The sequence below is a fragment of the Cebus imitator genome, unplaced genomic scaffold (assembly GCF_001604975.1).
Source record: "Cebus imitator isolate Cc_AM_T3 unplaced genomic scaffold, Cebus_imitator-1.0 Scaffold70, whole genome shotgun sequence".
Lineage (NCBI taxonomy): Eukaryota > Metazoa > Chordata > Mammalia > Primates > Cebidae > Cebus > Cebus imitator.
The window spans coordinates 777,561-790,257 of NW_016107385.1; the positions used below are offsets into that span (position 1 = coordinate 777,561).

The 12,697-nt window shown below is 34.0% G+C and overlaps 1 protein-coding gene across 3 annotated transcripts in view; it reads left to right on the forward strand.

Annotated features, from left to right (window-relative positions):
• SPRED1 (sprouty related EVH1 domain containing 1) overlaps positions 1-12,697 on the forward strand; it is a 114,881-nt gene that overhangs the window by 91,734 nt on the left and 10,450 nt on the right. For 2 of the 3 annotated variants that reach the window (XM_017530903.1, XM_017530906.2), the window contains one exon: positions 6,148-6,306. The exons of the other annotated variant lie outside the window; for it this stretch is intronic. In XM_017530903.1, coding sequence (XP_017386392.1) covers positions 6,148-6,306 — 159 coding nt within the window. The remainder of the gene's footprint in view (positions 1-6,147; positions 6,307-12,697) is intronic. 3 annotated transcript variants of the gene reach the window in all.

The window sequence follows — 12,697 nt, forward strand, 5'->3', positions numbered from 1 at the left end:
TCACCATGTTGACCAGGATGGTCTCGATCTCTTGACCTCGTGATCCACCCACCTCGGCCTCCCAAAGTGCTGGGATTACAGGCTTGAGCCACCGCGCCCGGCCGACCCAGCTTTTCTATTCTTGGATGTCTTCTAGGGAAACTCTCGTATGTGTATTTCATAAGACCTAAACACTATTATTCCTAGCAACATTTATTGAAACAGCAAAAAATTAGAACCACCCCAACATCCATAGACAGAGAAAAGGTGAATGAATCGTAATGTTCTTATCCAGGCTCTGCCATCTAGTAACTGTTTTATTTTAGGCAAGTTACTTAATCCTTTTGGTCTTTCGTTTCTTCATATGGAGTAGGATGATAATACTATGTACCTCAAAGGATTATTGTGAGGATTGAGTTAACCCATGTAAACTGCTTGACACTGTCTGATACATAGAAAATGCTCAATATATTTTAGCTATCATTGCTACACAGAGGTCAAAATGACTATCACTACATGTGACAGTGTGCATGAATTTCACTGAAAAAAAATGAGCAAAAAAGTTTCAGAATGTCCCATGATATCAGTCAGTTCAAAGCATCTGTAAATATTGTTCAGGGATATTTGTGGGGTAAAACTGTAAAGAAGATAAGAAAATGAAAAAAAAAATGACTTGATGATAGGGTTTATCTGCTGAGGGTCCAGGTGGTAGAGGTAGGGGGGTGCTAATGCAGAGAAACACAGAGGAGTAATTAGTTGTATTGCTTATGTTGACTTTTCTTAAATTGGTTGACAAATGTACATATTCTGTTATTCTTTACATCATTATGTATATAGTCCTTTATACATACAAAATAACTCCTTAGAGAACCCATGAGTCCCCTGGTTCTACCCTTAACTCCCCAGAACTATATTAATAGTTTGGTGTGTAATCGTTTCTAATATTTTAAAAGTTATAAATCCATCAGTTCATCCTTCTATCAGTTAGACAAATGTGATCATGCCATACTGACTGTTCTGTACCTAGCTTTTTTCATTTAACAATACCTTGAGAATACTGAAATTATTTTAATAGCTGCACAGAATTTAATCGTGTATGTCATAATTTTTAACCAGTTTCCTGCTGGTCAAGCCGTAAGATATTTTCATTCTTGTTTTCTTTATTTTGTTAAAAAATAGTGCCACTTTGATTGTGTATGTCTATATGTGTGTATCTGTATATACAGTCGGTTTCTCAAATTGATTAGGTCAAAAGGTGTGGATTTTTTTTTTTCCAGTGGCATTGTCAAATTGCACTCTCACCAACGATACAAAAAAGTACTTCTATATCTCTAAACCCTTGCCAGCATTTAGTATTATTATTTACTTTTACGTCATTCCTAGTTAGTATATACAAATGGCATTGTATTTTTATGTGTCTTTAATTGCATTGTCAGTATGTTTTTGTATACTTACTATCCGTTTCTTTTTCTTAGGAAAATAAAATTCGGCTTTATCTTGCAAGTCTCATGTTTCCCAGGGAGAAAGGGCCTATTCCTATGTACTGTGTAAATTATGTACCTTGCAAAAGAGTTCCTTGGGCAATAGTCTCCTCCCTATCCTCTCCAGTGTGTGCCCAGTCATCCAGCAAAGCTTTGGTAATTGGAAACCTTAAGGGGTTTTGAACAGAAAAACCAATTAGACTTGCCTGAAGAATAATGGTGCAAAGGCTGGAAACAAGGAAAACAGTTAGAAACCTACTGAAATAAGACAGGCAAAAAAAGATAATGAGGGCTTTGCATTAAGACAGTGAATAGTGGGTACTGAGAAGAGGAAATGGATTTGAAAGATACTCAGATTACCTTGTTTAGAAAATTATGGACATAAAGACATATTCTACATGAATTCAGAAGGGTTTGGGCAAAGGTATAATATGTCTCTCAGTTCATTGTTTCAGATGAAGAGGGAAAATGTATTTAAGCTAAAAAGTGATTTCATTGATAGAGAATTTTTTTAAAATATTATGATTCATCAGTCACAGTGGTGTGTACCTGTCTGCAGTACCAGCTATGAGGGAGTATGACTTGAGACCAGGAGTTTGAGGCCATCCTGGACAACATAGTAAGACCCTGCCTCTTGAAAAGAAAGGCAAAACAAGCATAGAATTGATGGTAAACCTGTTTTATTCTAGGCATAATATTCATAAACATGTTAATTGGAAAAATAAATGATTAGTCTCATTGAGTTACACCTCCAATAAAGTTTAAAATAATAGGCTGAGTGCGGTGGCTCATGCCAATAATCCCAGCACTTTAGGAGGCTGAGGCAGGCAGATCATGAGACCACCTCAGTCAAGAGGTTAAGACCATCCTGGCCAACATAATGAAACCCTGTCTCTACTAAAAATACAAAAATTAGCTGGGCGTGGTGGCACGTGCCTGTAATCCCAGCTGCTAGAGACTGAGGCAGGAGAATTACTTGAACCCGGGAGGCAGAGGTTTCAGTGAGCTGAAATCACGCCACAGCAGTGTAACCTGGGTGATAGAATGAGACTTCATCTCAAAAAATAAAAATAAGTAAATTAAAAATTTTAAATATAAAATGATTCTATATCAAAAGTAAGGGAGAAAGTATATAGTACATTGATTTTAAAATTAACTATATAAAAGTAAGCTTACAAAATTGGAAAAGTACTCATATCATCAAAGAGTATTAACATTTATTTCCTTCTAACTCTTTATCTTTTTATGACTATTTCCTACATTGTGTATTATTCACAAACCTAATTTCAAATGACCACACCATATTCACTTTATAGGCATATCATAATTTACTTCATCATTCCCTTATTATGTCATGTTTAAGTTGTTTCTTTCTTTTTACTATTAAAAATAGTTCTCTACCTAGAGGAAAAGAAGGCATTTTATGAAAATAATACTTGCATATGCATGTTTGTAGCAGCACAATTTGCAATAACAAAAATATGGAACCAGCCCAAATACCCATAAATCAACAAGTGGATAAAGAAAATGCTCATCACTCAATGAATTAATAAAGAAACACACATGCACACATACGCACACACACACACACACACACAGTGGAATACTACTCAGCCATAAAAAGGAGAGAAATAATGGCACTCGCAGCAACCTGGATGGACTTGGAAACTATTATTCTAAGTGAAGCAATTGAAGAATGGGAAACCAAACATCATAGGTTCTCACTCATTCTCACTCATACGTGGGATGCAAAGGCATGAGAATGATACATTGGACTTTGGGGACTTGGGAAAGGGTGAGAGTGGTGAGAGATAAAAGACTACACTTTGGGTATAGTGTACACTGATTGGGTGTGCACCAAAAATCTCAGAAATCACTGCTAACGAACTTATTCATGTGACCAATCATCACCTGTTCCCCCAAAAAACTAATGAAATAAATTTAAAAACTTAAAAACAACAACAAATAATACTTCTGAGAAAAATACTTTGTGCCTAAAGCTTCTTCCATGTTAGTATTTCCTTTTCTTTGCCAGATTCAAGAAGTGGTGAAAATGCATGAATGTTTTGCTTTCCAGAAAGAGTTGTTCCAGATTTTACTTCTGTGTGTGTAGAATTAGCAATGAATGAGAATGCCTGTTTCCTTATCAACACTTTTTAAAAAACTTGTAAGTTTAATATGCAGTGAAACTTTTAACTTGCCCAAAGAGATAATTAGGTAGTCGGAAAATAATTTTTTCTAGTTTAGGATTCTCTAAAATGTTAATTTGATTCTTATAATTCCTGAATAACATGTACTTCGTTGTAGATTTTATACTTTGCATTTTCAAACAGTCCTTAGTTTACCATATCAGACATGTGAAAGATGCTTTGCTTATTTGAGACCCGTTTAGATATGTAGCTATAAATTCAGCATGCCATATAAACTATTTCTGCTTAATAGGTTAATTCCAAGTATTTTGGTAAACATTTAAAAGTCATTTCTTACTCAAATATTACAGTTTAATGAAGCAGCAAATGCTTGTGATATTTTCTTAAAAAATGTACTTACATTTAAAGTAAAATGTGTTAATGCTTAATTTACAGGATATAAATAGAAATAACCCAACTCAGTACAGCTAAACACTCAGTTGGTTCATCTACAGATTTTTAAAGTCAGCTTTAATTTATAATTCTAACATGACTTCTCAGTTATTATAATTTAGTAAAAGATAACCTAATTCAAAACAAGTCACAATTAGAAGCAATATCTTACAATTAACACTGATACTGGTACAACTTATGCTTGTTTATAGTTTTTAATTCCTTCAGTATTATGACACTGAGATTGTCAATGCAGACATTATATTCAACTTATAATAAAAGGAAATTGTACACTTATAATCCCAGCACTTTGGGAGGCTGAGGTGGGTGGATCACTTGAGGTCAGGAGTTCGAGACCAGTCTGGCCAACATGGTGACGCCCTGTTGCTACTAAAAATACAAAAATTAGCCAGGCATGGTGGCACACATCTGTAGTTCTAGCTACTTGGGAGGCTGAAGCAGGAGAATCGCTTGAACCTCCAATGGGGAGGTTGCAGTGAGCCAAGATTGCATCACTGCACTATAGCCTGTGTGACAACAGCAAGACTCCATCTCAAGAAAAAAACAACAAAAAAAAATTGTGACTTAGAGAAGCTACCAAAGTAAGACAAGATTCTAACTTCAGTCTTTTCTCACCCATTTTTTTCTCCCAGTATTTTTTCTATTCAATTTACTTATGATTTTTCACAATTATTTGAGCCATTTATTTTCAGAAATCTCTGGAACAGATAAATACATTTCCTGAAGGTTTCTACTCTTCCCAGTTTTGATTATGTATTTTGAAAGAATGTTTACTGGATATCAGTGTTTAGCCAACATTTTCCCAATATTTTATCAGTAACTGTCACAACACATTGGGACAGCTGTTACGAAAATTGGGTAAAAATAGCAGCCAGTTTTGACATAGTTTTAAGTCACAGCAGATTATCAGAAATATTTTTAATAGTTTAATTGCCTACTCCTTGATACAGTAACAACTTTTAGTTTTAGGAGCATTTTCCGTTGTATTGTTATCTCGTTAGATTCTTATGATAACTCGTGTCATAAAATAGCATTGGTATTACATTTATTTTGTAATTGAGAGAATTGAATGCCAAAGGAATTAAATGGGACAAGGCTATTTTTTTGTGGAGCAAAAACTAAAACTTGCATTTATAAATGTAAAATATCTCAGTCGTTTTTGAATTTTATTTGTTAATTTTGAATGTAGCACCAAAAAAATCTTTTTAAAGAAAAGTTTATGGAAGGTTTGAACCCTTAAAATTGTTAGCCCTATAGTGATTGCTCTGAATTATTTTAGAATAAGCCAGTGAAAGTATTTCAGCCACTTGTACTTGGGTATCACATTTTTTTTCTTAAATAATTATTCAGTGATGGGAATAGTAATATCCCATTTCTTTAAAAAATTAAATGAAACAAAGCCTTTCCAGGACTTCATGTTTTGTAGTGTGCTAAATTTTACTTGACATTTATTTTATAGAAATTATTGTTTATGACATTTTAAAAGCATGTCTTGAGTATCATTTATTGAGCATATCTCCCAACCTAAGTCTAATAAGAGTGCATGATTTAAATCCTGTGCAATCAGCAAGTTTAGGTGAATTTATTCATTCACTCATTCAACACGGTAATAGACTACTATTATCTTCTGACTTTTGACTCAATGTATCAATTGCACAGTACTTGGAGCATATTTTTTTAAACTTGCAAAATAAAACATAGATTTGTGTTTTCCTTCCTAATAATTTTTGCTTTTTCTATGCACATTTATCACTTTTATTATAGTTAAAAGCATTATTATAATTAGATAGCTCTTCTACATGACATGGTTAGCCTTTTAGTTCTTCATGTTATTTTTAATAAGAAAGCCCATTTTTCTCCCAAGTTGAATCTTTCCAAAAGTTCATATTACTGTATTTTGACATAGCTTTCTAGTCATGTACATTTGAGTTTTGGGAATTGCCCTTCATAGCAATGTCAATGATAAATACTTATTGACTTGATAAGTACTTGTTAGAGTGAAAGTATCTTATTTCGTGGTGGTGGTGGTGGTGGTGGTGGTTTTTTATTCTGGCAACTAATGAGTTGAGGGTTGTTCCCAATAGGCAACTGAAGAGGATTCTTCCAGTTCTCTAGTGAAGGATCACCTTTTTCAGCAAGAGACAGTTGTTACCAGTGAGCCTTATAGAATCTCAAATACAAGACCTTCTCCCTTTGAAGATCTGAATGCCAGAAGAGTCTACATGCAAAGCCAAGCCAATCAGGTAAGAAGATAAAATATTTTTTCAGCATGTTGTTTGTATGTGTAGAAATGGGATGATGTCTTAGGTAAGGACATTAAATCATCTGCCCTTTACCAGACACAGTAAACCAAAACTACACCAAAACTAAACAAAATAAAAATACAAAACCAGGAGAATTTGATTTGTAATGAATCAAATCCAGAGTGAAGCAATAAACATGTATACCATAAAGTCCTATACGGGTATAGTGATTGAGCCATAAATTTGACTTTACAGTTTTTGGTGGCAAAGGTGACAAAGGAAACGTGTTAGTTACATTTTCATTATCCAGAAGGAAGAAGTACTCTATCCTCTTGAGAAATAGAAGTTTCCCTAGCATTACTCAATAATAAACTTCTTAGACCAGAGTTACTATTTTAAAATCCCTCTACAAATACATATGTGGCAAATACATTTATATATTTCATAAGGTTTTTCTTATAACTTACCCCAAATGCTGAAAATGCGCTTCAAAATCAACTCAGTGAAAACATTTGCATTGGGCACTACATATACAACCTTCTAATTGTTCCCACTAAAATGATCTAAAAATGAAAATGTGATTGTAGAACATAACCCTATTTGCCATTCACAGGTAGTATCAGAAGACCGTTCTTGACCTTAATTCGCTTAGTGATACGAATAAATGTTTTTGTTGTTGCTAAATATTTGTAACTGTTAACGCTCTGTCTGCAAAAATCAAAGGCTTAAGTATTATCTATTCTTCTTGATAGATGTTATTTATAAGATGTAATAGTGTCCATTGGCATAGTGGCTATGCTGAAAGCCCACCTACTTCTCATTTAATGACTCATTTTGACCTGAGGAATTCAGACATTTAGTTTGTTAGGGAACACATACAGGTAGAACCTAGATAGACAAATCAGATGAATGTGATAAAGCATTCAGTTCAACAGATTATCGCCATTGATTATATTATACTATATGCGTATAGCATATATGAGATCCTATGCTTAAAGTTGAGTGATTGAAATGAAAATAATCCATGGTTTCTTTCTAAAGGAGTTTCTGGTGAGGTAATAGATGCATGTTCTTGTTGCTCTGGGAGCGCAGGACTGGGGCATTGAACTGATGCTGGAAGTTGATGGATTTTTTTCTAGGTATACCTAAACATATCAAGGATGAGATGAATTGTTAACCAGTTGAAGTGGGTTGGAATGAAAATGGGAGGAAAAGACACAGGAAGAGAAGAAGATGTATGTTTTAGAGAGTGTCATATCAGGCTGCTATAACAAAATATTGTAAACTGGGTGGCTTAAGCAACAGAAGTTTGTTTGCCTTTAGTTCTGGGCAATTAAAAGTATAAAATCAGGGTGCCAGCATGGATGTGGTGTGGCGAGGGGGTTCTTCCTGGCTTTTTTCTAGATGGTTACCTACCCTCTGAGGGAGAGGGAAATAAAATTATTTGGTGTCTCCTCCTGTAAGGACACTGATCTCACCAGGTCAGGTCCCTAACTTTATGACTTACCTCCCAAAGGATACATCTTCAGATACCCTTTGGGAGGTAAGGGACTGCAGCATATGAATTCTAAAGGGACAGAGACGTTCAGTCCACAACAGGGAGCAACATGAGCAAAAGTGTACATGACATGGTGGAGAAAAAGAGAAACAGAAAAGGGCAAGGACCAGATTGTTGAATTTTTATGTTGTGAAGACACCTTGGACTTGATCTTCTCTGTTGTTTCACAAACGTATTTAATTTGCCAGGAGTTACAAGAAACCACAGGCCAAAAGCACAGTGTATTTTTATGGAGTATCAGTTTTACTCAATTAAAAAAAATTCCCAAGTAGTCTTCCAGTTTATATTCCCACCAGTGGTGGAAATTTTCATGAACACTTGGTATTGTGCATTTTCTTTTTTGATTTAGTCCTTAGATGAAAGTAATATTTTACTGTGATTTTTAGTGTGCACACACGCGCACACACACCCACACATATTTTTTTTGAGACAAAATCTCACTGTGTCACCCATGTTGGAGTGCAGTGGTGCAATCTGGGCTCACTGTAACCTCTGCCTCCCTGGCTGAGCGATTCTTCTGCCTTAGTTTCCCTAGTAGCTAGGATTATATGCATGTGCCACCACACCTGGCTACTGTTTGTATTTTTAGTAGAGACAGGGTTTCACCATGTTGACCAGGCTCATCTTGCACACCTGACCTCAACTGATCCACCCACCTCAACCTCCCAAAGTGCTGGGATTACAGGCATAAGCCACCTCGCCCAGCCTTACCTTATATTTTTCTTGGTTACGATATTGAGCAACATTTTCCTATGCTTATTGACTGTTTACTGATTGCTGTTTGCTAAATACCTGTTAAGTCTTTTACACATCTTATGTTGAGCTATGTTACTCATTTACAGATGTTTTTTTTTTTTTTATTTCGAAAATAAGCCCTTTATTGGAAATATGCATTACAGCTGTCTTCTCTTACCCTGAGGTTTACCTTTTCACTTTCTTAATGATGTCTTTTGCCAAACAAACGTTCGTAATTTTAATGAAAGAGCAGTTCAGCAATCTTTTCCTTTATGGTTGGTGCTTTTCTGTCTTAAGAACTCCCGTAAGTACCCACCAAATCATAAAGATATTCTTCTGTGTTATCTTTTAGAAGCCTTATTGTTTTTGCATTCACATTTGATTTTTCAGTGAGGAGAAATTAGGAGGCCAAGGCTTGTTTTATTTATTATATTTTTTTCTTTATTTTTTTATAGCCAATTGCTGCAACATCATCTAGTAAAAAGTCTGTCCTTCTGAAACTACTGCATTGTGTTTTTAGCTTTGTCATGTGATTATGTATGTATGTTAGTCCATTTTCAAACTACAGATAAAGACAAGACTGGGTAATTTATAAAGAAAAAGGGGTTTAATGGACTGACAATTCCACATGGCTAGGGAGGCCTTACTATCATGGCAGAAGGTGAAAGGCATGTCTTACATGGTGGCAGACAAGAGAGAATGAAAGCCAAGAGACAGGATACCCCTTATAAAACCATCAGATCTTTGAGACTTACTCACTACCATGAGACCAGTATGGGGGAACTGGCCCCATGATTCAATTATGTCCCACTGGGTCCCTCAGACAACACTTGGGAATTATGGTAGCTACTATTCAAGATGAGATTTGAGTAGGCACACAGTGGTACCGTTTCAATGTATCTATATGTTAGTGATCTCTGTTCTTTTCCCTTGGCCTGTTTGTTTTTCTGCAGTGCCCTGCTGTTTTCATTACTGTGGCTTTATAACAAGTTTGATCTGGGAGTTATACCTTCCAACTTTGCCCTTTAAGATTTTCTTTGTTGTTCTTGACCGATATAAATTTTGTTCAGTTTATCAGTGTCCACAGAATACCTTCCTGATCGCAATTGTATTGCATTCTTAAATTAATATGCTAGAAATTGAGATCTCTATGACATTGAATCTTCTAATCCATGAAATGGTGTATACTTCCATTTATTTAGTTTTCCTTAGATTTTTCTAAACAATTATTTGTGGTTTTCTATTTGGAAATTTTTCATATCTTTTGTTATGTTCATTCTTATATTTGATTTTTTGTTATTGTAAGCATATTTTACATATTACCCTTATATCCAGATACACTATTAAATAATGCTTCAATCTGTTGATTATTTGGATGTTGATTTCTTACCTTATTGCACTGGCTAAGAGTTATAATGCAAGGGGACATCACAGGCATTCTTGTTTTTCCCTGATCTCACAGGAAAGCTTTTTAATATCTATCATTAATTATGATGTGTTTACTATATGTTTTTATAGATCTCTTGAACAGATTAAAGATAATCTTGTATTCCTACAGAACTAAGTTTTTGTTACATGCTTTTTCTGCAGTAATTGAGGTGATTCTATTTTTTTCTTCCTTTATTCTGTTTGTTAAATTGCAGTCATTGGTTTGCAACCTTGCAATCTTAGAATAAACTAATTCGGGTTGCCATGTGATATAGTCATTATACATACACATACATATAGGCGTATACATCCTGCATACATACCATTGGATTTGTCAGTATTTCATCTTGGATTTTTATGTCTATGCTTATGAAAGAGATCAACATAATTTTCCTTTCTCATAATATTTTTATCAGGTGTTGCTATCAGGGTATGTTAGCTTCATAAAATAAGTTGAACAGTATTTCTTTTCACATGTATGGAAGAGTTTAAGATTGGTCGTTATTTCTTTCTTAAACGTTTGGTAGAATTCCCTAGTGAAGCCATCTGGGCTTAGATTTTTTTTTTTTTTTTTTTGGATGGTTTTGAATTACAGAATCAATTTCCTTAACAGACATAGGACTGTTCACAATTCCTAATTCCTTTTGTGTCAGCTGTGACAAGTTACAGTTTACAGTAACTTTGTCTATTTCATCCAGATTTTCAAGTTTATTGGCATAAATATATCCCATTTTTCATTGCAGATATTGAAAATATGTGCCTTCTCTCCTTTGATTATTCTTGCTTAGAGGTTTATCATTTTTAGCCTTTTCGAAGACGGCTTTTGGATTTTTTATGTCTTTAAATGTTTGTTTTTATTTCATTAATTTCTGCTTCTGACTTCTGTTTGCCTACACCATTAGGTTTTAGCTTTGCTCTTCCTGGTTTTATATTCTTGTAAAAGCTGAGTTTCTTGATTTTTTTTTTCAGCTTTTTTCCTCTTTTTCTGTCTTTTTCTAACATACATATTTAAGGCTATAAATTTTCATTTAAGTGCTCCTCTATCCACAATTTACAGGATTTTCTAGTTTGTTCATTTTTAATGGAAAATTTGAGACATACCAGAGATAGAATGAATAAAGGAGTAAACTACCATATGCTACTCTGCTTCCAACACCTATCATTGGCAAAATGATGATATGCCCTGTTTTTACCATTATTCAGAAATGGGTTGTTTCATTTCTAAATATTTGGGATTTTCTAATTTTCTCTTTAATGTTACAAATAAAGATGATTTTATGTATGATTTTATTTTATTGGCATTTGTTGGAACTTGATTGATGGCCCAGCATATGATCAGTGTTTTAGTAGTGGGTATAGCAGCGTTTTTGTTGAGTTGATCCTTTTGTCATTATGAGATAACTTTCTTTGTCTCTAGTAATATTTCTTGCCTAAAAGTACTTTTTTGATATCAGACTACATCAGTTTTTTTCTGGTTAGCACTTTCACAATAGTTTTTTTTTTTTTTTTTTTTTTTTTACTTCCAGCATTTCTGTATCATTTATTTAAGACCTCTGTTTAAAACCATGTGTAGTTGGGTTTAGGTCCCCCTGCCCCAAGAATGTCTTTGTCTTTTAATTGGAGTATTTTGTTCATTTACTTTACAATTATTGATATAAATCTACCATTTTATTCACTTTATTTGCCCCATTTGCTGTGTGTGTTTTTTTCTTTCACTTTGCTTATTCAAATATATTTAATTGCCTGATTATCATCCCTTTATTAGCTAATGGGTAATACAGTTGTTTAATATTTTTAGTGATTATCCTTGAGATATCTTGACTCCTTAAAATCTATTCTGTATTATTGTTGTACCATTTTCAGGATAATGCACAGATCTACAGTATCTTAACTCCATTTACCTCTCTTTTACCTTTTTTGTAATTGTCATTACGAACTTTATCTCTATAAAATTTGAAACCTTGCAAAATATTATTTGAAACAGGGAGCATTCATTGAGGTTTATTCACCTTTTTATGACTTTTGACATTCTTCAATACCTTATGTATTATGCTTCCATCTAGGATCATTTGCTGTTTTTTGGTGCTTGCTGAGCCTCAGTTTTCATTTATCTGAAAAAAAAAAACTTTGATTTCTTTTATTTTTGAAGGATGTTTTGCTCTTTTGAATTCTAAGTTATAATTTATTTTCTTTCATTAATTTAAAAGATGTAATACCATTGAGAAGAAGTTTCTACGCTTTCTATTAAGAAATAATACCTTTATTGTTTTCAGATGCTTTATTATGCTATATCTAGGTATTAGGTTATGTATTTTGTTTTGGGTGTATAGAGCTACTGGAATCTGTGACTTAATGTTTTTGAACAGATTTAGAAGTTTTCAACCAGTAGCTCTTTATTGTTTGAAGCTCAGGGAGAGTTAAAGACTAGAGATAAATTTTGGGAATTATTATCAGAGAATGAAAACTGAAACTATGAGGAGAAGTTAGAGTTATTTTAGAAGACTGTGTTCTATTTTAAAACTGTTACAGTAGGGAATCACTAAATATTGAGACCGTGAGTTTAAAAAGACCAGTCACATTACGAGAACCAGAAAAGGATGTCTCAGAAGCCTGGGGAAGACAATGTAAAGGAAATGATGGAGTAGTTAATTAGTGTTTTACGGTAAAATG